The 27,665-nt window shown below is 49.0% G+C and overlaps 1 protein-coding gene across 3 annotated transcripts in view; it reads left to right on the top strand.

Annotated features, from left to right (window-relative positions):
• The window catches only part of PLA2G6 (phospholipase A2 group VI), a 130,133-nt gene that overhangs the window by 85,633 nt on the left and 16,835 nt on the right, over positions 1-27,665 (top strand). For all 3 annotated transcript variants that reach the window (XM_029590157.1, XM_029590159.1, XM_029590160.1), the window contains 3 exons: positions 2,137-2,287; positions 3,048-3,184; positions 20,003-20,157. In XM_029590157.1, coding sequence (XP_029446017.1) covers positions 2,137-2,287; positions 3,048-3,184; positions 20,003-20,157 — 443 coding nt within the window. The remainder of the gene's footprint in view (positions 1-2,136; positions 2,288-3,047; positions 3,185-20,002; positions 20,158-27,665) is intronic.

Raw genomic sequence — 27,665 nt, 5'->3', positions numbered from 1 at the left:
TGGATAACACATTGAAATCATCGGTTCAGTGTGCTGCGGCAGTCAAAAAAAGCAAACAGAATGTTGGGAATCATTAGAAAGGGAATGGTGAATAAAATGGAAAATGTCATAATGCCTCTGTATCGCTCCATGGTGAGACCGCACCTTGAATGTTGTGTACAATTCTGGTCGCCGCATCTCAAAAAAGATATAATTGCGATGGAGAATGTACAGAGAAGGGCTACCAAAATGATAAAGGGAATGGAACAGCTCCCCAATGAGGAAAGACTAAAGAGGTTAGGACTTTTCAGCTTGGAGAAGAGACGGCTGAGGGGGGATATGATAGAGGTGTTTAAAATCATGAGAGGTCTAGAACGGGTAGATGTGAATCGGTTTTTTACTCTTTCGAATAATAGAAAGACTAGGGCGCACTCCATGAAGTTAGCATGTGGTACATTTAAAACTAATCAGAGAAAGTTCTTTTTCACTCAATGCACAATTAAACTCTGGTTAGTGCAGTTAGTATAGCTGTGTTTAAAAAAGGATTGGATAAGTACTTGGAGGAGAAGTCCATTACCTGCTATTAATTAAGTTGACTTAGAAAATAGCCACTGCTATTACTAGCAACGGTAACATGGAATAGACTTAGTTTTTGGGTGCTTGCCAGGTTTTTGTGACCTGGATTGGCCACTGTTGGAAACAGGATGCTGGGCTTGATGGACCCTTGGTCTGACCCAGTATGGCATATTCTAGTAATCAATGTGCAGACATGCCGATTGATCCTCAAAAGTCATATCTAAGATTTACGTATTATTAAATCAGGATCTTAAATCTAAGTCCCTGTATATTAGAGCCTGGGAGCATGATTTGGGTGAGGAGTTTTCAGAGGACTTTTGGAAAGAAGTTTTCTGGGCTACTGGTAAAGGATTAACATTGACTACCTTAATTGAAAATGGGTACAATTGGCACCACTCTCCTGAACATGTATGTAAAATTTTCCTTCAATTTCAGATGGATGTTGGAAAGGTTGTAGTAATCTGGGCTCGGTTTTCCATTTATGATGGGTGTGTCCACATGTCCACGTTTTCTGGCGAGCAGTGTCCCAATGGTTGCAGGACATGCTACGCCTACCCATAATAATATATCCACATATGGCCCTACTGAATGTACTTTATCCTTCAAGAGATAAGTAACAACAAAAGTTATCAAATAATAGTTTTGGCTCAGTGCGAAATAGCTCGCTTGTGGCGAGATAGTACTATTCCCTCATGCGCTAAGGTGAAGGCTAGAATAGATTCTATATTTCGCTTGGGACAGATAACGGCCTGTAAAAATAAGAACACTGGATTGCCTGGATTGATTCTTTACTTTAGATAATTTGATATTTTATGAGACTTGAGGGCGAGATTGTTAACTATGATCCCAGTACTTCTTACGTCTTAGTTCTTATTCCACCGATATCATTTGAGAACTCTGTTCTTGCAACTTTTCCTTAATGGCGGGAGGGGGGTGGGGTGGAGGAGGGAGGGTGGGAGATAGTTGGGTTGGGTAGGAATTTAAAATCAGAAATCCATACAGGTTGTGTTTTCTCTTTTTCATTTTATTACATGTTGTTGACTTAAAGCAGCTCATATCTTGTTTACAGACGATATCCCAATTTATTCTGTGCATAGAAATATCAAAGGATATATCTGCTAGAATGATCATGATATCTGACTTTAATTTGTTTGTTATGTATTGTTTGTATTCTATTCTTTTTCTCTTACTCAGGATTTAGCTGTGGGCTGGAGATGAGTTGTACAGCATGTTTTTGTATTTGTATATTGTGGTTTCTAATAAAAACTTTAAATATATATAAAAAAAAAAAAGCTGGCTGGTTAGATTTAAAGTTATCCAGCTACATAGATAAGCATATTCAGCGGGACATTTGTTCTGCTAAGTATCTGGGACAAGTTATCTGGCTGTTTAACCAGAAAACATTTCTGCTTGCTGAATAATTACCCCCAAGATGCATTGGGGTGATAGTTACATTTATTGTTTAGGCCTAGTAATATCTGCACTAATGATGAGCCAGTTAGCCCATGACAGAGGTGACTCTCCTCATGCTCCCTGGTTTTAGTTGCAGACAATTTCTGATTGATTTGTTACCTGTCTCAGGTAAATCCATGGACTACCTTCGCTGTCTGTACTTCCGCATGAAGGACGAGGTGTTCAAGGGGTCACGGCCTTACGAGTCGGGGCCCCTGGAAGAGTTCCTGAAGAGGGAGTTTGGGGAGCATACCAAAATGACAGACATCAGGAAACCAAAGTAAGTTCCCCCATCCTCCCCCGAATCAGTGCCTGCACTTTCCAAAGTGAGTTGCCCTTTCCTGCAGAAAACGGACTGATGGCATGTTAGTCGTGATGTGTCAAGCGTTGTATTTGAATGAATGTGCCATGGCCTGGTGTTGTGCAGTGTGTGCTCGCCTTCTGGAAATGGCAATGCAGGCAGGGAAGTAACCGGATAATTTCAGCCGTCTGGCGCGATGAGTGTGCCAATCGTTCTACCATGTGGTAAGCTTGATGGACCATTCCATTGAACACTGTGAAAAGGCTAATGGATTGTTCCAATCCAACGGAGAGGGGGGAAGTAAAAGCTCTATTTCTCACTACAACGAGGGTCTTTATTCCCCTAATAGAAACTGGAGGCAGATATTCAGCCAGCCCTGGGTAGATTAAGTTAACCTGACCATGTTTTCCAGTTAACTTATTCAGGTTAAATATCCAGATAAAGTTATCAGCTAAATAACCAGACAAATTTAGGCTTGCTATTTGGCCAGCCAGAGTTACCTAGGTAACTTTGACCAGACAGCGCTGAACATTAGTGCTAATTGGCCAAAGTTTTACCGTGCCCCAGAAGTGCCTCAGCACTGTCTTTTTGTCCTCCTACATTTAGTGCAGGCTACGATTTAGCTCAAACAAAATTTACTTGTTTCAAACAGCAACAACAAACACCTTTCAGTATTGTCCCAAGGTCTTAGTTTCTGCTCTAGCTGCGGTTAGCTTGACCATTCTCTCACTTTACGCAGGGTTATGGTGACGGGGACACTTTCTGACCGGCATCCTGCAGAACTCCATTTATTCCGTAGTTATGATGCACCCAATACCGGGCGTGAGCCACCTTATACGAGTGTTGCTTCGTTTAAGCCCCTCACAAAACCAGCAGGTAAGAGTTTCCTGCCCTAGCCCAGGGCTTCTCTTCTCCCTCCCCCTGTTCTTTCTTGGGTTAGTATTGGGTTAAAATTCAGTATAAATAATAGCAAGTGATCATGATATCTTCATTTCTGGGGTGCTGTAGCTGTGCCCAGCGGTTGCATGCATTGATTCACATGGTTACAGGATCAAGGCCTAGAAGAGCCTATGATCTAAGATTAAGTAACTTGCTCAGGGTCACACAGTAAGTATTCAACAGTGCTGGAACTGGATTCTGGATCTCTAGATTTCACAACCTGCTGCTCTAATCACTTCCAATGCCTGTGCTTTGAAGAAATTGGCATTCATCTTCATGCACAGTAGTGGATATTGGACATCCCTGGTTTGCATTGCAGACACTGGGAAAAATTAGTGCGCAAAACCCCTGCCTCTAGCTTCCTCCCCCAATTCCACTTTTCTTAGTGTCTAATCAGAAGAATCCAGAACCAGTGGATTAGGCACCTCCACCAGCAGATGGAGATGGAACAAAGCTGGCATCACAGTATATACACTCCTGCGGTGACATCAGCCTGCCAATATTCTCAGTCTCCAGCAGATGGTGGACGTATATCTCCCTACTGGGGATTGCTTCAAGTTTTAGAAGGAGAAATAAAAGGAAATTTAATTTTCCCTGCTCTTCTGTGGGGATACCAAATGGTCCCTCCCCAGTTGAGAATTTCTGAGGTAATTTCCGTGGTCCCTCAGATGAGTGTCTTGGTCCAGTAGCTGGTTTTGCCAGCTGGCATGGACTTAGCTGTTAAAAAAGCTGAAAGGCAGCGGGTACAGGAAGCTGAGCACGGTGGGGATGGTATATGCTCTTTCGCCCTGCAGCTGGAGACTATCTCTGTACTCAGCCAGGAAAGGCTGAGCTCAAGTAAGGCTTAAAAAAAAACAAAACAAAGAGACAGAATAGAAGGGTGTTTGTAAGGCCTCCCCCTTCCTCCGGTCTCCGTGCTCAGCGCATCATTCTGACATTTGTTCCTGCCCTCGATGGAGGTTAAGGGATGTGGGCAGCTTGGCAGCATGAGCAGCCTGTGTGGGCTAGACTCCGCTGTTAGGTTTTTCTCTGTGTGATGCATGATAGGCTGCAGCGGTGTTTTTACGCACCTTTCCCTGTGTATTAGGCTGCCCTCTTCAGGACCATCAGCATGTGCAAGTGTGTCTGGCTGTGTGTCCACTTGTGCGCCCAGTTTTTTGATGCTTAGTCAGACTTCTGCTTGGGCATCCAGGTGATAGCAGTTTTTGTGTTGTGCGCACAGACAAGCGCGTGCCAATTTTGGCGCATTGTTGTGTGCTTAAGTTTGGGATGCCTAGCTTTGCGATGCCTAAATTTTGGATGCATACTGACAGACTACTGGCATCTGTGGATAAGAAACCTAAGCGCCTTTCCCTTTGTGCTGCCTGTCATATTTGGGCATCTCAGCCTGGCATGCCCTCTAACTTGAGCCAGAGCTGCTTAGAGACTCGATGCAAATTATCTTTCTCTGATTTTACTAAGCCTGGTTCTTCCCAGCCTGATGACAGTCTGGGTAAAGACATGTCAGGAGGGCTGCTTGACCTTGGAACTCCCTTAACTGGTTTGTCAGTAGGGGAAGGTAGCTAAATGGGCACAGCACAGGCGATTTCTGGTTTTGGCATGGATTCTTCTGCCTTTTCTTGGTTACAATTTTTTCAAGGATTGTCCAATCCTGCCAAGTCAGAGTCTCAGATGGTGACCTCTCACTCATCTGGTACGCGTGTTAAACGCCAAAGTAAACCTAGATCAGCGAGGGGATCACGTGGTGTGATGTTCCGGTGAGGACGTGTTTCTGACCGGCTCCGGGACTCTCGCGCTCAGTCTTGCCTAATCGAGCCGATAGCCATTGTAGAACATCACATTTACCTTTGGTAAGCTTAGCGCACATGAACATCGATACTTATATGACTAAATCTCCGTCCAGGATGCCGGCAAAACTCGCGCAAAAAGATACGGCCAAGCTGAGGCCTAGTAGGGCCAAAATGGTCGCCAGCACAGAATTGCCTGCGCCAGGAGGAATAGATGCAGAGACACTAACAGCGTTGACCCAAGCAGTAATAGCTTCGCTCTCGAGCAACATTGCAGGAAATGGACCCACGAATAGATCACTTAGAGGGCTGGGTGACCTCGGTAGAGGATGACGTTATGGAAAATACCCGCCACCTTGCGCAACTGAAAAAGCAACTGGCTGCTCATACAGAAAAAATTGATGATTTAGAGAATCGATCTCGAAGGAATAACCTGTGTTTTGTTGGCGAACTGGAGGCAGTGAAGGATGCTGAGCTTTGCAAAATGCTCTCAACATGGCTACCGGAGGCTTTGCAATTAACGGCCCTTGCCTCAAACCTGATCATAGAATGGGCACAAGAAAAGCTTCAGAAAATCGGCCGAGAATTGTGATACCATGATTTTTGTATTTTGATCTCAGGCAACTTATTTGGACAACTTCTAGAGGACACTCTTCTCTTACTTATGAAAATGCTCTGATTAAAGATATTTCAAGATTTCCCACCGCAGCTGTCGGCAAAACGGAAAGAGTTTGCTCCCATATGCACCTTATTGGCAAAGAAACAAATGAAGTTTGCATTACTTTTCCCAGCAAAGTTACTTGTATGGCATGAAAATCAGCTACTTATGTTTGACTCATCGGCGGAAGCCTCGCAATTCATGGAAACGCTGATGTCTGGTTGAATGTGCTAGCAGTACCTCCTGTTTACTTTTCATACTATACTACACACTACAAGCTCCGAGTTCCAGCCTAACAACAAGCGACTCATAACTGTTCTAATTTAATTTGGACTGAGGAAGCGGGGAAGTTATAATCATATGGCAAGGAAAAATGTTTTGATATTCTCTGGTTGGGATAGACAATTAATACTTTTGGTTACATTGATTATCTTGGGGGTGAGAGACCCGAACACACAGTAGGGCAATATGTTTTGCTTGTTTGGTTTGGGGATTGGGCAGGGGGGGCAGGGGGGGTTGGGGGAGGGGGGTGGTAAAGGGGAAGGGTCACTCCAGGAGTTGTACATGATATTCGTGGTATTGTTCAGCAGGGGACATAAGAGTTAACCCATGATATGCAAACTCAGGTGACATCTTTAATGGGAAAATATATACGCGGAAGGATGTTTTGTATACTCCATATCTAAAAGGTAGGCTGGTTTATACAAATCTTTTGAGAGATTATGGCTGAATCAACCAGAGTAATAACTTGGAATGTAAATGGTATGGGACGGAATTTAAAAGGGTTATGCGAAAACCCGCTCCTGCATAGGCCCGGCGACGTGCATATGTCCCGGGGCTTGAAAAAAGGGGCAGGGCAGGGCTGGAGCCTCTAGGCACAGCGGCCATTTGCCACTGTGCCCGGGATCGCGGGCCGGCTGTTGGCCGGCACGCGCAACTTATAAGATAAAGGTAAGGGGGGTTTAGGTAGGTTTGGGGAGCAGGTTAGATAGGGGAAGGGAGGGGAAGGTGGGGGGGGGCAGAAGGAAAGTTCCCTCAGAGGCTGCTTCGATTTCGGAGTGGCCTCGGAGGGAACGGAGGAAGGCTGCACGGCTCGGTGCGTGCAGGTTGCACAATTGTGCATCCCCTTGCGCGTGCCGACCCTGGATTTTATAACATGCGCGTGGCTGCACGCGCATGTTATAATATCAGGCATACATTTGTGCGCGCCGGGTTGCGCACACAAATGTATGCTCGCGCGTACCTCTTAAAATCCGGCCCTATGGTTCTCTGATAAAACGCCAACAAGTTGTTGCGCATTTACATCAATTAAAGGGCGATGTATTTTTACTTCAAGAGACCCATATGTCAGATATAGAACATGGTAAATTAAGTAAAGGGGGATTTTCTAAATTTTCTTTTCTTCAGGCACAACTAAAAACAAAGGAGTAGCAGTGTTGATAAGGTTGCAAATACCATTTAAATTGATAAAAGAGTGGAAAGATAATTCAGGGAGAATAATAATGGTCAAGGGCGTATTATACAACCAGGAATTCATATTACTGTCAGTCTATGCTCCAAATCAGTATGACCATTCTTTTTTCGTCACCTTTCTAGATGGGTGGTCTTCACTGGGTGGAGGTAAAGTGCTTATTTGAGGCGATTTTAAATTGTGTAATTGACCCAGATTAAGACCGCCATTCTGACACCAAAATTTCTAAGATGGGAATATAAAAGCATCTTGCATCTTGCAGCGATTGATACATGGAGAGAGAGATTGCACCCACTACGCCAAAGCTCACCCTACAAAATCAAGAATAGATTACTTGCTTGCTTCTGAATCCCTCTTTACAAATATAGGCTCCGTAGAAATAGGGCAATTACTTATATCCGACCATTGCCTGGTGGTAGGTAAGTTGGAACTAAACCATGGCTCTCTTGATTCATTCCAATGGCAAATATCAGAGTGGCTTAGCTTTGATCCACATTTTCAGCTTTTTTTTACAACAAAAATGGGAACAATACATAGAATTCAATAACATATACAAGCAAAACCCAGAACTTTTCTGAGAAACAGCAAAGGGGAGAAATTATGAGTTATGTAATATTCAAGCGAAAAGCGAGGGCAAAAAAGATATTGGACTTAGGGAAAGAATTGAATTACTATAAAACACAGTGGAATAAAACCAACCAAGGTAAGTGGAAAGAAAAATGTTTTGCTTCTCAGCACATACTTAATGATCTGCTTAATCAAAAAGCTAAAAACTCAATATTTTTGCTTCATAATAAACTTTTGTTCACGGTAACAGAGCAGGACGGCTAATAGCTAATTTATCTAAGACGCATCGTCCTTCCAAATTTATTAGTAATATACGTAGGACAGATGATACACAGGAGACCACCACATCTAAAATAGGGGAGGTTTTTAGAAGGTATTACCAAGCTCTGTACAGCTCTGAAAATTCAAAAAGACAAAATTTGGAGTCTTTTTTGGAAGAAGTGAAACTGCCCCAGTTACACCTGGACCAAAACAGAGCGCTTAATAAATCTATTTTAGAATTAGAAGTAGAGGGAGTAATAAAAGACTTAAAACTACACAAATCGCCTGTGCCTGATGGTCTGAATTCTCTATTCTTTAAATTATTGCAACCCCAAATCACCCCAGCCTTGACAAACCTATATAATTTTATGGGGAATACAAGTCAGATACCGAACTCTATGACAGACGCCTCAATAATAGTACTGCCGAAGCCCGGAAGAGACCCTTTAGAACCAGGATCCTACAGACCATTATCATTGATAAATCAGGACATAAAAATGTATGCAAAAATTTTAGCAAATAGATTGAAGAATTTACTCCCTGAGTTAATGCCCGGAACAAACGGGCTTTGTGCATGGCTGTAAAGCTCATTTTACCATTAGACATTTACTATTAGGCCTTGAAGCTTGTCAAAGAGCCTTACCACCAGACCCTATTTTGATTACTTTTGATTCAGAAAAGGCCTTTGATAGGGTTGAGTAGGACTATCTTTTCACCTTGTTAGGAAAAATAGGTTTCTCAGGATTTTTTCTTCAAGCAGTTAGGCTGCTTTATCAAATACCACAAGTTTATATTAGTATAAATAATTCAAAATCAGATTCTTTTAGGTCATATTGGGGTAGAAGGCAAAGCTGCCCTTTGTCCCCACTATTATACATTTTATCCTTAGAGCCACTGATTTGAAAATTGAATCAAGACGAAGACATTAGAGGGATTTCTATAGGAACTCAAGTGTTAAAACTGATGCTATTTGCTGATGATAACACATGTCAAACAATCTCTCCCTAAAGTACTAACACATAAGGCCACGTTCGGCAGTTTCTCAGGATTAAAAATAAATTTACAAAAATCTGAAGTTATGGATTTATCAGGGGAATTACAGTACAAATGGCCTCAATTGCCGTTAAATTGGGCTAAAGACACTATTAAATACTTAAGGGGTAGATTTTAAAAGCCCTACGTGCGCTGGACCTATAAAGGGGCGGGTGTTGCATCCATCGGCCTTCGACGGCTTCGCCCCGCCTACCTCTCTCTACTTTCAGTTCCTCCCGCTCACCTTATACTGATGGCCACCGCGGCGTCTGCGTCCGGCGTCCCCGGAGCGGCTTTTGTGCTGCCTCCCGCCATTCTCCTTCAAGGTACCTCTAGGCGCGCGCGCGTGCACGCCGCCCTCATCTTTAACTCTACGTTGGCGCGAACCTCAGGGGCGTCCCCCTGTTCTGACGTCACAACTTCCGGGTATATCTGCCTACAGTATTTGCTAGCTTGTTGAGTTAGAAACAGGATTCGTACAGATGGGATTCGCTCTTCGTTCCTAAGCTACTCTGCCACACCAGCGTTATCTGGAATTCTTACTACCTTGAGGGGTCTCTAACGGGGACCTGCCAAAGTGACGCACATATGTCTTTTACTTGCATACATTTACTTCTACTTAATATCTGGTGTAAGTGATCGTAAACATTGTTAAAGTGAAAAAATGAAAGGGTAGAGGGTCTGTACGCAATGGGAGGACTTCAGGCTTAGGAGCCAGGAGGGCCTTCACAATCTGAAGAGGGACTGGTTGAACTGGTAGACTAATTGGTAAAACTGGCTATTTCATTGCCGGTAACATGTTATAAAATCCCCTGACTTGCACGTGTAAAAGCTGATTTACAGGGGGTAAAAGCATCATATTTAATGCGATTAAAATCTACTCACATATCCTTGTAAAACTGGAAGTACAAATACGTGGGTATATGAGTTGCGCACACTTATATGGCTAATTTCCAACTTAGTCGGCTAATTAGCGCCTTTCCCGCTAGTAAGAGGGATACATTTGAACTTATCTGAATAAGTAGCAGGACTTATCCGGCTGTAATACCAATTTATCTAGCTAAGTAGCAGCAGGCCTTCATAGCCAGATAAGTCTGAAAAGCACTACTTATTTGTCTAAATAATGCTTTTCGGACTTATCTGGCTACGTGCCACTACGTAGCCAGATAAATCGTCATTTATCCAGATAAGTCTGAACTTGTGCAGCTCGTGGTTTTTTCATATATGAGCATTTGTACGCCCATATGTACTTGCATCTTATAAACTGCACATGTCCTTTCCACATGGATTATAAAATACAGTAGCAACTTTACGCAAGAGGTGAAAAACATTAGGATTTGCTACTGACTTATGTAAGCTCCTACTCGATATGATTGGAAATCTGCAGCACAATTTATCACCATATGCTTTTCCTCTATTGGAGCATGGCTACTACACAATAAACTCAGTTTGAACTTATCCAAAACAGAAATAATGATTTTAGGACACCCTTACTTTGAGGAAATTTCTGAAACTTTCACCTTTGACAATACAACGATCAAAGTTTCCAAAAACATCCGTAATCTCAGTATTGTATTAGATACCAAATTAGATGTATTTATTTATTTTATTTATTTTTATTTTTTCTATACCGACATTCGTGAGGGTATCACATCATGCCGGTTTACAATAAACAGTGGGGTGATAAACGGAAAACAGTGAACGGTGCTAAAACAATAATAAAGTTACAGTTACAATAAAACAGGGAGGCGTAAAACTAGGAGTGAGAAAAAATAATAGGAACTTTAACATCGAGTATTAACCTGAAGTGTGACGGGGTACAAAATAAAGCATTTTGGGATTTGCAATGACATGTTCATTTGAGGTAATTCATAGAAAATCTGTTGTAAAATCTTCATTTTACAAACTTCATTTATTAAAACACATCAAACCTTTACTTCATACACCTGCATTCTGGACCATTCTTCAATCATTGATATTGACACGTATCGACTACTCTAACTCTCTTTTCAAGGACTCCCTCAATCTATAACACAACCACTTCCAACTAGTCCAAAACACAGCAGCCCGATTATTACGTGAACATATTTCTCTGATCCTTTCTAATCTACATTGTTTACCTATCAAATGGCTTGTACAATCAAAAGCCTATCTATTTTACACAGTCTCAACTATAACATTAAAAATGTTTGGTTGTCTACCAGCTTACATCTATATATCCCTTCCCGAAACTTGAGATCCAGAAATCAATTTCTTTTGCAAATCCCCTCTCCCAAAACCACCAGGTTGGTAGCGACATGTGAACGTGCATTTTCCATCGCAGGCCCTATCCTATGGAACTCCACACCTCAAACTCTTAGTCATTAAGCAACACAAAGGGATTTAAGAAAGCCCTAAAGCATTATTTATTTAGACAAGCTTTTGCAGACTTATGCGAATCTTAATGATCCAGCCCCACATTCCGTTCCCTTTCCTTTATTTTAATCTAATATGTTGAGATTTTTTATATTTTATAATTCTTGTATTGTTGTGTCTTTTTACATGTCATTTTTTGTCTTTGATTAATTATGAATGTGCTATTGTAACCCGCCCCGAACTTTGGTGGGCACGGGTAATAAATGAGAGGTTTCTTTTTTTTTTTTTTTTAACTTTATTTTTATTAGCATTTCAAATATACAGACAGCAATAGCATGTCACAGAAAACACAAGAATGGTATATAGTTACCATGATACTAGCAAAATCAAGCTACCCATACCGAGCCATTTTTCGAATTACAATGAAATAAGAATCATCTCAGAAAGAGCAATACATAACATTCAAAATAATAATTAAGGAGGGGGATACAGATTATATTTCAATTTACGGCTACTGCTTGGTTGGCTTCACCAGAGGGTTGATAGGAGTCCAAGAAAAAACTCAATTGAGAAGGTTAAAAAAAAATATATCTGGCATTATCAATGTTCATCACACATTTGCAGGGAAATCATACAATTATCTGAGCACCCAACTGTTGTGCCCAAGGACATAAAGCCAGGAACTTTATCTGACACTGCTGTGTTGCTCTAGATCTATCCGGACAGATCCAGACCTTTTGGCCCAGATTTAAGGAATCTCTATTTTGAAGGAAAAGTCTGAGAACATTGTCCTGGTGAGAGGAAAAAACAAAGTTAATCAAAAGAGTTCCCTTTTTTTCAGTCTGAGTCTCGGCAGATGTTTCTAAAAAATCAGAAAGATTTGCAGATGGAGGAACGAGAGGAACAGAAACAGGGGATTCACCCTCCTGCTTATTGTTTGGAAGAAAATAAACCTTAGAGGCAGGTGGTATCGCATCCATTGAAAGACGTAATATCTCTTGTAGATAATTTCTAAATTGTTCCCTCTGAGAGATTAGTTTACATTTTGGAAAATTTAACACTCTCAAGTTTAGATATCTTGATGAATTCTCCAAATTTTCCACTCTTTTGGAAATAGCAAATTCCCCCCTGAATTAAACCACTCTGAGTCGATTGGATTTGTGACAGTTTAGAATCCAATTCTTCTAACTTAGATGTATGTGAAGTAACAATTGGGTTTAGAGAATTAAATTGATTCTGGGAATCCTTCAAAACTGTTGTGAGATATAATAGAGCTTTCTAGCAGTGATTATAGCGTTCCATAGAGAATCCAAAGTCACAACAGAGGGTTTAACTAAAAAAGGTTTAGAGGAAAAAGTTACCAAGGAAATCTGTTGAGGATTTCCATCGCGGCTCTGGGCAGCCTCCAGAATCTCTCTCCCGACTAGGGTAGGCACCACTGCAGAAGACCCGCCGTGCTCTAGGCTTGATGATATTCCTTCTAACAGCGGTGTAGATGTCAAAACAGCATCGCTGGAAACACAAAACGCTGGCCTAGCTGGGAGACCCGCCTCGATAGCGGCCGCTACTGCAAACGCCTTCCGTCCAGGTGGCACACCAGGTCTCTCAGCCGCGACACGTGTGGGTGGGGAGGGAGTTGCCGGAGCTCTGGGACTAAGCGATGTTTCATCCGGAAGCGGCAGTGCAGCACATACAGCATTTTTAAAGGGTTAATTAAGAGGAAATTCTCTTTTTTTTTTTCTCTCTCCTACTACTGCAGCTGTGTCTTTTCCCCCCACTCTGGGAGACAGTGCAGCAGGGTGAGTGTGTGTGTGTGAGAAAGAAGGAAGTTTCTTTTTATGCTGGTGTATCACTGCTGCTATTTTTTTTTAAGTTTGGAGAGGAGGGTGGGGTTAGAGAAAAAGGGGGTTACAAGGTGTGGAACAGAAGTGTGTGTGTGTTGGGGTGGGTGGGGGGTTTGTACACAGGCAGGCCTGGGGACTTACCAGAGCTGCTCCAGAATTTTTAGGTTTGGAAACCAAACTGTGAGAATGCAGCATGTCCCAGGATTCTCTGGGTCCCAAACGTTGTTGCCAAGCAGATGGGGATGGGGAGGAGCGGGAATGCAGTAAAGAGGAGCAAAGAAACACAGTATCAGCCCATTCCCTGTACGTACCTGGATCAGTCCAGACCGTGGGTTATGTCCCCAATCCAGCAGATGGAGTCAGCCAAAACTTTGAGGGGGCGTCACCATAAGTAGAACTACCCCCTCTGCAGGAGTTCAGTATCTTCTGACTCCAGCAGATGCGAGTAGGGAATTTGGAGTGCTCCCAATTCAGCATAAGCTTTTCACTTTGTCTTGGCTGCCTTTTCTTGGGCTATTGCCTTTTTTCTGTGGAATCAAGTTTGAAGCAAGTTTGTTATAAAAAAAAAAAAAAAAAAAAAGGAAAGCTCCGATTGAGCAAATTAATTTATTGAGGGGTTCAACTTTGGGGAGGCGTGGCTTACCCTCTGTTTGCGTCTCCCTTGTGTTCTATGCACTACTGTTGGGGTAAGTCTCTGTTTCTTTTCCTTTCAGCTCCCCAAACACCCCTGGTACCTCGCGGAGACCGATAGCACCGGCCTCTGCGCGCTTGCCACACTGTCAGCGGCCATCTTGAGCGCCTCGTGGGCGGCTCGGCAAGGCAGGCAGGCAGGTTTTTCTTTTTGGCGGGTAGTGCGGCCAGGAGGGCCCCCCCGCGCCTTCGGATTCCTCACTTCGGCGGGCAGTGCAGGCCATCGGGCCCCCCCGCGGCGGCGGCGTTTCGGCTCGCGGGACCCCGAGGCTCATTATTTTATTCATTTTGAGCACTTTCGTTTTTCTTTCGTTTTTCGTTTATCGTTTTTCGTTTTTCGCGGTACTTTTTCGGCACTGCGATGCCGCGGCCGACGCGCTGCGCGGCCTGCGGCGAACCGGGGTCCCGCATCTCCAGGGAGGGCATCTGTGCCCGGTGTCTTCCCGGGGGGGAAGGCACCTCACAGCCTGTGGCAGATTTCTCCTTTCTCGCGCCTCTGCCCGGACGCCGGGGGCGGACCCCTCCCACAGGCCTGGCGGGAACGGGGGCCATCTTGAGCGCTCGGCGCCCCGAGGCACCTCAGGAGAGAGCGAATGACAGGGAGTCGGAGCCAGACTCGCCCCCGCCCTTGCTGCCGGAGCAGGGCCCGCAGGGGCAGGAGAGCGCGGACGTGCCCCCCTCCAGAGCCTCCGCGGCGCGACCCGGGTTTTCCCCGGAGTTCGTACTACTTATGCACACGGCATACCTGCAGGGTCTGGATTCGCCGGTGGACCCCCCCCCTGCCAAGATATGCCGAACCTCGCCTGCGGCTCCGGCCCCCCCCGTTGCGGCGGGAGCGGGGGCCCCTCGCCTACCCGCACGTGCTCGGGTTTCGCCAACGACAGGGGGATCGACGCCGGACCCAGTGGACCCTGACCCGGACTTCATCGATCTGGGGCAAGGGGACGCCACGACGGAGGGGGACGATCCGCGTACGCTGCGCCTTTTCCAGAGGGAAGAGCTGGACGAGCTCATCCCGCGCATCATTCAGGAGCTGGACCTGGATCCGCCACCTGACCCGCCTGCTCCAGTAGCGCCGGCGGTGGTCACATCCTCAAAGAAAGGAGATCCGATCCTGGCGGCCCTGCGCCCGAGGGCGAGGGCTTTCCCCATTCACGACTCGTTCCTGCAGCTCCTCACGAGGGAATGGGATACCCCCGAAGCGACTCTGAAAGTGAGTCGTGCCATGGAACGGCTGTACCCGCTACCTCAAGATTTCCTGGATCTCATCAAGGTTCCGAGAGTTGACTCTGCAGTCTCGGCGGTCACGAAGAGGACGACAATCCCGGTGACAGGGGGCACGGCCTTGCGGGATACGCAAGATCGCAAATTGGAGATCTTCCTGAAAAGAGTCTTCGAGGTCTCCGCGCTGGGTATGAGAGCAGCGATGTGCAGTTCCCTCGCCCAGCGGGCAAGCCTCCTGTGGGTTCAACAACTTCTCACCTCCCAGGATCTGCCAGCGGCGGAGGCCGCCCAAGCGGACAGGTTAGAAGCTGCAGTGGCGTACGGGGCGGATGCCTCGTATGACCTGTTCCGCGTCCAGGCGAGGACTATGGTCTCGGTGGTGGCGGCCAGGCGGCTGCTGTGGCTTCGCAATTGGGCGGCAGATACGTCTTCCAAGTCGAGTCTGGGCTCCCTACCATTCAAGGGTAAGTTCCTCTTTGGAGAGGATCTGGACCAGCTCATCAAGTCGCTGGGGGAAAATGCGGTGCACCGCCTCCCGGAAGATAGATATCGCCCTTCCCGGGCGTTTGCTTCATCCCGGACTAGAGCCAGAGCGCAGCGACGTTACAGGAACTTCAGGCCGGGGGGCTCCAGGCCGCCTGCTTCCCGGTCACAGCCCTGGTCGCGCTCCTTTCGCGGCCGCAGACCTGCGCGCCCCGCTCTCGGGACAGGTAACCCCTCCTCCAAGTCTTCACAATGATGCCAGAGTCGCCCACTCCACCGTCCCCAGGATCGGGGGACGTCTGAAGTTTTTCTACAGGGAGTGGGCGCGGATTACCTCAGACCAGTGGGTCTTAGACACCGTAAAGTTGGGTTACGCTTTGGAATTTGTCAGGCCACCGAAGAGTCGTTTCGTATTTTCCCCTTGTGGCTCGGCCCTCAAGCGGCAGGCGGTGCAGTCCACGCTGAACAGGCTTCTGGAGATAGGCGCTATTGCGCCCGTGCCCTTCGGAGAGGTGGGCTTGGGCCACTATTCAATCTACTTCGTGGTGCCAAAGAAGGACGGATCGTTTCGGCCCATTCTGGACCTCAAGGAGGTCAACAAGTCCCTCCGAGTGCTCCGTTTTCGCATGGAAACGCTGCGGTCGGTGATCGCAGCGGTACATCGGGGGGAGTTCCTTGCCTCCTTGGACCTCACGGAGGCTTACTTACACATCCCCATTCGGCCGGATCAGCACCGTCTTCTGCGATTCAAGATACTGGACCAGCACTTCCAGTTCATAGCTCTCCCGTTCGGACTGGCGACGGCCCCACGCACCTTCACCAAGATTATGGTAGTCGTGGCTGCGGCCCTCCGGAGGGAGGGGATCCTGGTTCATCCCTATCTGGACGATTGGCTCATTCGCGCGAAATCGTTCACCCTTGGCCAGGCGGCCGTGTCCAGGGTGCTACAGTTCCTGCATTCCCTGGGATGGGTGGTGAACTTCTCCAAGAGCTCCCTCGTACCCTCACAGCGCTTGGATTTCTTGGGGGCAACCTTCGACACCCGGCTGGGCAAAGTCTTCTTGCGACAGGACAAGGCGCTCTCTTTGCGGGAGCACATACGACGTTTCTCTGTGTTACCGGAACCCAACTCATGGGATTACCTGCAACTCCTGGGGGTGATGGGATCCACCATAGATATGGTCCCCTGGGCGTTTGCCCATTTCCGGCCCTTGCAGTGGGCGCTCCTCTCCCGTTGGAAACCGGTTTCGCAGGACTACCAGATGATTCTGCCACTTCCTCAGAAGGCCAGGGACAGTCTGGCCTGGTGGTTGGATCCGGCGAATCTAGCCCGCGGCGTGTCCCTCGACCTACCGGATTGGGTGGTGGTCACCACCGATGCCAGTCTAGCGGGCTGGGGCGCTGTCTGCGATCGCAGCGCCACGCAAGGAACGTGGTCGGCGGTGGAGGCGACGTGGTCCATCAACCGTCTGGAGACCAGGGCGGTCCGGCTCGCCCTGCGGCATTTTCTCCCGCTCCTCCGAAACCGCGAGGTCAGAGTGCTATCGGACAATGCGACCACCGTGGCCTACATCAATCGCCAAGGAGGCACGCGCAGTCCACAAGTCGCGCTGGAAGCAGCGCTGCTCATGCAATGGGCAGAGCGTCATCTCGTCCGGCTGGCAGCGTCACACATCGCCGGGGTGGACAATGTGCAAGCGGACTTCCTCAGTCGTCAACGGCTGGATCCCGGGGAGTGGTCTCTGTCCGACGAGGCGACGCAGCTCCTCGTACATCGGTGGGGGGCTCCCCACCTAGACCTGATGGCATCCGCTCTAAACGCCAAAGCTCCCCGCTTCTTCAGCCGGCGAAGAGAACACGGTGCCGAGGGGGTGGACGCCCTGGCACTCCCATGGCCGACACATCTGCGGCTCTACGCTTTTCCACCGTGGCCTCTAGTCGGCCGGATGCTCCGCAGAATAGAAGGACATTCGGGGACGGTGATCTTCGTCGCCCCGGAATGGCCCAGGCGACCCTGGTTCGCGGACCTGCTGCAGCTGGTGGTCGACGGCCCGATCAGGCTGGGGCATCTCCCCTTCCTCCTACACCAGGGCCCGGTATTTTTCGAGCAGGCAGAACTCTTCTGTCTTGCGGCATGGCTTTTGAGAGGCGACGCCTCCGGCGCAGGGGGTACCCGGAGGCGGTAATATCGACGCTGCTGCGGGCGCGCAAGACGTCCACGTCGGTGGCCTACGTTCGCGTCTGGAAGGTGTTCGAGCGGTGGTGTGCCAACCAGGAAACTAGTCCCACAACGGCTTCGGTCCCTCAGATCCTTCAGTTCCTGCAAGACGGGGTGGACAAGGGATTAGCCTACAACTCGGTGAGAGTCCAAGTTGCCGCTCTTGGTTCGTTGTTGCGTGATGGGGGTTCTCTCCTGCAGCACACGGACATTGCTCGGTTCCTCAAGGGCGTCAAGCACCTCCGGCCTCCGCTACGGGATCCCTGTCCCTCCTGGAGTCTCAACCTGGTGCTGCGAGCCCTGTCGGGGCCTCCGTTCGAGCCCTTGCGCTCCGCGACGCTTAAGGATCTCACCTTCAAGGCGGTATTTCTGGTGGCAATCTGCTCCGCTCGGCGTATCTCAGAGTTACAAGCGCTATCGTGCAGAGAACCCTACCTCCGGTTCTCCGACTCTGGAGTCTCGATCCGCACCGTCCCTTCCTTCCTACCGAAGGTGGTCTCGGCTTTTCATGTGAACCAGACGGTGGAGTTGCCGTCCTTCTCCGCCTCCGAGCCGAAGTCTCTCCGACTCCTGGATGTTCAACGCACACTGCGTATATACCTGGGGGTTACCAACGAGTTCCGGACTTCCGACCATCTATTTGTCCTTTGGTCCGGTCCGAAGAAAGGCTCCCAAGCCTCCAAGACAACCATTGCGAGATGGCTGAAGGCGGGTATTGCCGCTTCCTATGTCGGGGCGGGGCGGACGCCTCCGCCTGGCATTGTAGCGCATTCCACAAGGTCGCAAGCGGCCTCCTGGGCGGAGGCGCGCTCGGTCTCATCCCAGGAGATCTGTCGAGCGGCTACCTGGAAGTCGTTGCACACGTTCGCGCGGCATTACCGCCTACACCTCGCCTCTTCTGTCACGGGACACTTTGGTGAACAGGTTCTCCGAGCAGGCCTCGCAGGACCCCACCCGGTTTAGGGAAGCTTGGGTACATCCCACGGTCTGGACTGATCCAGGTACGTACAGGGAAAAGAAAATTATTACTTACCTGCTAATTTTCGTTCCTGTAGTACCATGGATCAGTCCAGACGCCCACCGCTTTGGGTCTTTTCCACTCCTGCTTCATCTTGCTCGGGATATCGGTAAGGGTATCTGTACTTCACCACTTGTCAATTTTCCACTGTTGTCCCAGCATCAGCGCCTCACGAGTTGACGTGTTGTCTGTGTGGCCTCCTACCCGTTGTAGGACGCCCACGGTTAGTCTGTTATTACAGTTACATGGCTGGTTGTTGCCAATTTCTTTATATAAACTTGATTCCATGAGGGGGTTCGGGTTGTTCTACTCGGGCTTTGATATACTCGATACTGAACTCCTGCAGAGGGGGTAGTTCTACTTATGGTGACGCCCCCTCAAAGTTTTGGCTGACTCCATCTGCTGGATTGGGGACATAACCCACGGTCTGGACTGATCCATGGTACTACAGGAACGAAAATTAGCAGGTAAGTAATAATTTTCTTGTTCTGCATCTGTGGTTAGTTGTTCAGACATCCCGCTGCAACATGCTGAGCGAGTTCTGGCTGTCTGGGGCAGGTCCGGCTTGTGAGCACCTCATGCTGGTGACTCGTACCTTGCTTTGATATTTTGGCATAATTCACACCTATACTGTTCATATTTTCCCCCCTTCCCACTGGGTTCCTGTGCTAACTGCTAGAAGCAAAAAACCCCCCACAAAAACCCTGTATTTTTAAATTCTGTATGAAAAGTGGCTAAAAATATCTTAGACCAACTGTTAATGACCATTAACACAAGCTCTGATCATGAGCTATAGTGAGAAAAAAAGGTAAGTCTAACACTGCTGATCAAAAGACTTCTGCAGAAGAGTGTCTTGCACCATCTCTAGTTGTGCCTCTCTCTCTCTCCCCCCTGCTTAGGAGGCTATCCTGAAACGCCCCAGGGGCACAGAATCTTTTTGTGTTTTGTGTTTCATGTTATTCCCTTTCCATATTTATGCTTCCGGAATGCGTGCTAGTTCCCTCAAGCCTTTGCGCTGAAGCTGCATAATGAGAGGGGAGATGGGCAGGAGGATTCGGGGAACACAGGAAAAGATGGCAGAAGGAGGAGAGAAGAGAAGCCCGTGTGACAGTCCAGTAACCCCAGCACACTCTTTTCTCACTCATAGAGCAGCTGGTGTGGCGTGCTGCCCGATCCAGTGGTGCCGCACCTACCTACTTCCGACCCATCGGGCGCTTCCTAGATGGTGGCCTCCTGGCCAATAACCCAACTCTGGATGCCATGACCGAGATTCATGGGTACAACAAGGACCTGAAGCAAAAGGTAGGAGGGGCGATAGGGGACTGGGGATAAGCCTGTCCTCTGTAAGCTCTCTCTTCTTGGTCCTTTCCCACCTGACCGTTGTCACATAATTGGACCCAGAAAACAACAAGGAAGTTGATCTATCAAAGCTGTGAGGCAACCAAAAGAAGGAGACAGATCTAAAGTCCTTTAAAAGATCTTTATTATTGTAAAAAAACAGATTTCAAAGCCCGACTCAGGCCGAGTTTCGCCACATGAAAGAGGCTGCTTCAGGGGCTGTGCTGATAATATAGCAGTCATACAAAATGGTGCAGATTTAAATCAGCATCTGATGGTATCCTAGTCCAGTGGTTCTCAACCTTTTTTTGGCCGGGACACACCTGACAAATGGTTCTCATTTGCGTGACACACTGAACATGTGACCATCACGGGGCTAAGTGTAAACATGAACTCTGCATCCACAGGAATCCCCTCAACCCTCAGCAATGAGTGCAGAGCAGATCTAGGGCATAACCTGTACAACTCACCATACAAAAAAAAGATATTCTGGTTCTGATGACATCTCAGTAAAAGCAAAACAAACTCCCTTTACTACCAGGCACAATAGCCTTCTTTATGAAAAGACAGTAATTTACCACTAATGCATATCCTATTGAGAAAACACATCAAATAAGATTGATACAAATGCCTACATGCTAGTAAAACACCTCACTTTGGTCACACACCCAGAACTGACCTTCACCAAGTACAGAAAAAACACAAATTATAAATATGGAGACAGAAACTGGAACGGAAAACCAAAAAAGCCACTCTGCATACAGTGCGAACCTGGAGAAATAGAAAGAGAAATATAGCACCTAACAGACTCAGGATTTGCAATAATGCACACAAACTAACCTGCACAAAGTTACACCTGTATTACGGAACACACGCAAACAGTAACAACCCTATCTAAGAAATACAACTATTAAACCAGGCCCTAAACACTAAAACATTTCCTATTGGGAAAAGAGAATAAGCCAAGCTGCTACAGAGCCCCACACAGAAATCATTGTAAAGTTATACCAAAAATGTTACAAAGCAGCTGCTGAACAGAATAATATTCAATTAAATACTCATAAAAATTATTAAAACATGTCCAAATATCAATAAAATATTTCAAAACAGCAGACATCGCATAATACCCAATAATTAAAATGGCAGTCAATCAAGAAAAATAAATTTAAAAAGCCACCTTTACTTACCTTCTCCAGCAACTCTCCTACTCCTTTCCCTTCCAGGCCAATAGCACTAACCAGAAGCAGCAAGGGCTGCTGAAGCTCTGTCCTCAATCTTCTTCCTTAGCACCCACAACCAGTCACTCACAACACACACACCCCCAAATAGACCCCACGACCAGTCTCGGTCTCTTTCACACCAGTCATCTTCCTGACCAGTTTCTCTCTCTCACACAGAAACACATCACCTCCCTGACCAGTCTCACTCTCTCAATCACACTCATGTTCTCTTATATACAAGCTCTCAATCACACACAAAAGCTCTTACACCCATTCACACCAGCTCTCACCCAGGCTTCCATTCACACCCCTACACACAAGCTCTCACCCAAGCACCCATTCACACCCAATGACACAAGCTCTCACCCAGGTACCCATTCACACCCACAGACACAAGCTCTCACCCAAGTACCCATTCACACCCACAGACACAAGCTCTCCCCCAGGCACCCATTCACACCCTCAGACACAAGCTCTCCCCCAGGCACCCATTCACACCCTCAGACACAAGCTCTCCCCCAGGCACCCATTCACACCCTCAGACACAAGCTCTCACCCAGGCACCCATTCACACCCTCAGACACAAGCTCTCACCCAGGCACCCATTCACACCCTCAGACACAAGCTCTCACCCAGGCACCCATTCACACCCTCAGACACAAGCTCTCACCCAGGCACCCATTCACACCCTCAGACACAAGCTCTCACCCAGGCACCCATTCACACCCTCAGACACAAGCTCTCACCCAGGCATCCATTCACACCCATAGACACAAGCTTTCACCCATGCATCCAATCACACCCATAGACACAAGCTCTCACCCAGGCATTCATTCACACCCTCAGACACAAGCTCTCACCCAGGCCCCCATTCACACACAAGCTCTCACCCAGGCCCCCATTCACACACAGACACACCAGTTCTCACCAAAAATAACTTCTTCCTTCATTGCAGGGATGGGCTCCGGTTCCGCCGTGGCTTTAATCCGGCGGGCCTTCTTTTTTCGGCGCCACGGGGATGGGCGCCTCAGTCAGAGGTCGGGTTTCCTCTTCGTCGCTAGGGGTCGTGTTTTCCTCTTCACCGCTACGGGGCTGGGCTCCCATCCCGTAGCGGCCTTGCACCATCGCGGTCGGGTTTTCTCTTCACCGCTACGGGGCTGGGCTCCCGTAGCGGCCTTGCACCATCAGGGTCGGGTTTTCCTCTTCACCGCTACGGGGCTGGGCTCCCGTAGCGGCCTTGCACCATCGGGGTCGGGTTTTCCTCTTCACTGCTACGGGGATGGGCTCCCGTAGTGGCCTTGCTTCGTCGGGGTCGGGTTTTCTCTTCACCGCTACGGGGATGGGCTCCCGTAGCGGCCTTGCACCGTCGGGGTCGGGTTTTCTCTTCACCGCTACGGGGATGGGCTCCCGTAGCGGCCTTGCTTCGTCGGGGTCCTACACTGCTATTCCTCCCACCCCACTCCCGGGCAGTGCCATGCCTGCCTCACCGGCCAATCAAAGGCTTCCTCCCTTCTTCCTACTACCACTGGCAGGTGGCAGGGAGGAGGCTTCCGATTGGCCTGCGCGGGGGAAGGCAAAATGAAGGAGGCTTCCCATTGGGCAGTGGGGGTAGGAAGAAAGGAAGCTTTCAATTGGACCGCGGGGGCTGGAAAAAGGGAGAAGGAAAGTACAATGGGGCAGTGGGACACCGGGAGACACGACACACCTGCCGGTGTTTGGCGACACACTAGTGTGTCGCGACACACCGGTTGAGAAGCGCTGTCCTAGTCCACTCACGTTAAGCTTGTAGGTAACATCTCTCTAAAGTTATCAATGGATCTTTAAAAATCATTAGTGCCAAAGAATGAACTCCCGAAAACCATAACAAATTATATAAATAAAATCCTGGGCGTCACATCTTATTTTAACAGTACTGGATTGCAATAAGACGTGACGCCCTTTTCATGTGGCAAAACCCAGCCTGAGTCGGGCTTTTGTTGAGAAACTGGTATTACAATAATAAAGGTCTTTTGAAGGATCTATCTCTTCTTTTGGTTACCGTTGTCACATAATTGTCATGCATAGCTGATACTACTTTTTCTCACTTCTGCAACATGTCGGCAGCTTTCTTATGCGGCGCAAGCTCTCCATTCTGCCAGTGGGGATTGCCATAACAGCAGTACTCAGCTCGACACCAGATGAAGGCAGCAATCCATGACAAAGCAAAATAAACTGGTTGTGAAATCACACAAGCTGGCACGTTGGGACAAAGGGCGATCTATCTTAGATCCAAAAATACCAGTGCTTCAAGAATAGTGTGGGCGCCAATTTACAATAAAAGGTTTTCTCCTAGGACAAGCACGATGGTAGGCCTCACATGTGGGTGACATCATCAGATGGAGCCCGGCACGGAAACCTTTAAAGTTTCTAGAAACTGAGCATGCCCAGCCTGCTGCTATCCGCGCGTCCACGCGAGGTACCCCTTCAGTTTCTTCTTTTCCATGGTGCAGTAGCCTTGGGTTGTGGAGCTCCAAATCCTTGACAACATTTTTACTGTATTTTTCTGGGTTTTTTCTGCGTTGGGTTCCCCTTCGCATTCGGTTCCTCTGGTAAGTACTCTTGGCTTTTGCCATCATTATTCGCAGTTGATTCCCAACTCCCACTTCTGGGTATCCATTGGTCATCGACCGCGCACCAGCCTCTTTTTCAATGGCGTCGTCGAGTTTTCAACAGTGCCGGTGGACCATGGCCATCACGGATCCACATGAGGTGTGTATCCTCTGCCTAGGGGCCTTGCATGACTTCCGAGGTGTTGTTTGTGTGATCAAATGAACTCCAAAGGGCGTCGTGCTCACCTGAATAAAATGGAGAAGCTTTTTGGCTCTCCAAAACCCTCCACTTTGGCGTCAGTATCCTCCATGCCTAAGGACCGCGGGGAACAGTCCCCATCCCTTTCCCTGGAGGTCCCGCTCTCCAGCACCCCTAACGGTCCTGGAGAGGGAGATCAATCCTTGGTGGTCTCTCTCCTCCCTCTAATCTCAGGGTCGTCATCGTCCTCTGTGCTGGGGAAAGACCGGACTGAGTGCCAGAAACCCAGGAAGCATTGACACCAATAACTGTCCCAACAAGGTTCCAGAATGGCATCGGCGGCTGCCGAGCCACCATCGAAGTGGCACCAGCCACCAGAGGACCCATCCTCCGGTGCCCCCGTAGCCCGAAGCGTTGCCACCGTTAACGGTGCTGGGTGCTGTGTCACCTTGTGATCCCTCTGAGGGTGTGCCGGCGACACCTAATCCTCCTCCATCAGTCCTTACTACACAGGAATTCCAGGAGGAGTTGGACCACAGGATGCAACCGGCGATGCTCAAGGTACTTCAGAGCGTCAAGCTGCCAACGCCACCGGCCTCCATACTGGTGCCCGATCCTCTGCCTTCAATGCTTGCCCCCCTGCTGGAGCGTTTGGACAATCTTACTGGCACCTACCAACACAACTGATGCCTCCTCGGCCACCGACGCTCTCCACCGGACTGATCCCGATTCCCAGGTCCTCCGAGGAGGAAGAGGTCGCGGGGACCAGGCGCCCATGCCTGTGGATCCCTGGGCCACCATCGGTTCCCCCCGGCATACAGTGGCTGATGCTGCCCTCTATGCCTGAGGGCCCATCGATGCCGTCTGTGCCCCTACGGCCCTCGGTGCCTTTTTGGCCCAGGCCTAGTGCCCCTCCCAGCCCTCGGTGGAGGAGGAGGGCCCCTATGACTCCTTGGACGCATCTTCCAAGTTCTCCGACGACCCCCTCTCGGAGCCTTCCCCTTCGGAGAAGCGGTGTCACTCCCCACCTGAAGACCTGTCATTCACCCGCTTTGTAAGGGCCATGGCTGAAGCCATCCCCTTCCAGCTCCTGTCGGAGGAGGATACCTGTGATAAGATGCTGGAGGTTCTCCAGTTCATTGATGCCCCAAAAGAGATCGTGGTGGTGCTGGTCCATGACATCTTGAAGGAGCTCTTCCTCTGTATGTAGGAACACCCGGTGTCTGTTGCCCCAGTGAACAGGAAAACTGATGCGACTTTGGTTCAACTGACTGTGGGCTTTGAACAGCGGCACTTACCTCACTAGTCTGCGGTGGTGGAGTCCGCACTCAAAAAAGCCAGATGCTCCCAGACACATGCTTCTGCCCCTCCGGGGTGTGAACACAGGGAGCTCGATGGCATAGGAAGGAAAATGTTCCAGGGGGCTATGCTGGTGGCCTGTATTGTGACCCACCAGCTGTACATGACCAAATACAACTGCAACTTATGGAAACCGGTCCAAGAGTTTGTGAGGGCCTTCCCCAGCAACAGCAGGCATCCCTTGCGGCCATTGCCATGCTGGGACTTGAGGCAGGTAGACACAAGGTCAGGTCTACCTATGACATCTTTGAAACTGCAGCCCGCCTAGCCGCTGAGGGCATCAGCGCCAGATGGCTGGATTGGCTCTGGGCTTTCGATCTCCGTCCGGAGGTTCAGGACAGGCTTGCGGACCTCCCCTGTACAGGAGAGAACCTGTTTGGGGACAAGGTGAAAGAGGTCATGTCACAGCTGAAGGATCAAATCACAATACAAATATTCAGCTGAAGGATCAGCATGATGCTCTACAGCAACTCTCCGCCAGCCCCTCTGAAAGCCCTTCCGCTGCCATGAAATCCTCCAGGCCGAGCTCTCGCAAGCCCTTCTACCGATCAAAGAAGTGCTTCCCTCCAGCTGGCCGTACTCGCCTGTCTAGGTCCAACCCTAGAGGCCGTGGCCGGCAGCAGCAAGTCCTGAGGGCCCAGCCAGCCCCCCAGCAGGCCCCATTCGCCAGTTTTTGACTGGCGGTGAGGGGGCGTGAGCCAGATGCCAGTTTCCCTGGCAGCCGATTTCCCCCAGTTGGTGGCAAGCTCCTTTGCTTTGCCCACCTTTTGGAAGCGATCACTTCAGACCATAGGGTCCTCTCCATTATTCACCAGGGCTACCACCTGAACTTCAGCAGGCTTCCAGAGACCACTCCCCCATATCCATTGTGGGGTTCACCCGCCCATCAGGTCATCCTTCAATTGGAACTTTCCGCCCTTCTAGCAGCAGGCGCGGTAGAACCGGTTCCCTGCGAGCAGTGGGGTCACGGCTTCTACTCAAGGTATTTCCTCATTCCGAAGAGGAATGGTGGCTTGCGCCCCATTCTCAATCTCAGGGCATTAAACCCTTTTCATGTAAGAGAAAACTTCAAGATGGTCTCTCTGGGCATGCTGATCCCGCTCCTCTGAAGAGGAGACTAGCTCTGCTCCCTTGTCTTAAAAGAGGCTTATGCCCACATTGCAGTTGTCCCCAACCACAGGAAATACCTCCGCTTCCTGGTGGGGATGGCACATTTTCAGTATAAAGTGCTGCCCTTTGGGCTGGTTTCAGCCCCATCCATCTTCACGAAATGCTTGGTGGTGGTGACTGCCTACTTCAGGTATCGCTCGGTCTACGTCTTTCCGTACCTGGATGACTGGCTGATCCGGAGAGATTCACATTCTGGGGCCCTAAATGCTCTGGCCTTAACAGTTAAGACCTTACAGACCTTGGGTTTTGTTATCAACTTCCCCAAGTCACATCTCAACCTGTTTCCACGGCTGGACTTTATCGGCGCCATGTTGGATATGGCACAAGCCAAAGCTTTTCTGCCCAGGGACCGAGCAATTGCCCTCTCCTCACTGGCTACCCTCGCTTGCAACAAAAAGAGAGTGCAGCTCTGCCTGCTGGGCCACGTGGCGGCCTCGGTCCATGTGACCCCCTTATCACGCCTCTGCATGAGGGCCCCGCAGTGGGCCTTGCGGCTCCAGTGGCAGCAGGCATCCCAGATCCTGGAGGCACCAGTGATGGTCACAGACCCTCTCCGTCTCCCTGGCCTGATAGGAGGCCCTGTCCAATCTGGAACTCCCATTCCAGTCCACGCCACCCCAGATAACCCTTACCACCGATGCCTCACCTCAGGGGTGGGATGCCCACTTGGACGGCCTGCATACCCAGGGTCTTTGGTCTGTGGCTGAGTCCCGCTGCCAGATAAACTTCCTGGAGCTGCGGGCAATCTGGTGTGCCCTATGGGCCTTCCAGGACAGGCTGTCCTCCAAGGTCATCCTCATCAGAATGGACAACCAGGTGGCGATGTGGTACATCAACAAGCAGGGCGGTACAGGCTCCCTCCCCCTTTGGCAGTAAGCGATACAGTTCTGGGATTGGCCCTCTCCAGGGGGATGTATTTACGGGCCACCTACCTAC

The sequence above is a fragment of the Rhinatrema bivittatum genome, chromosome 2 (genome assembly GCF_901001135.1).
Source record: "Rhinatrema bivittatum chromosome 2, aRhiBiv1.1, whole genome shotgun sequence".
In the NCBI taxonomy this organism is placed as follows: Eukaryota; Metazoa; Chordata; class Amphibia; order Gymnophiona; family Rhinatrematidae; genus Rhinatrema; species Rhinatrema bivittatum.
The sequence above is the reverse complement of the archived record's forward strand: the minus strand, read 5'-3'. Positions and strand labels throughout refer to the sequence as shown.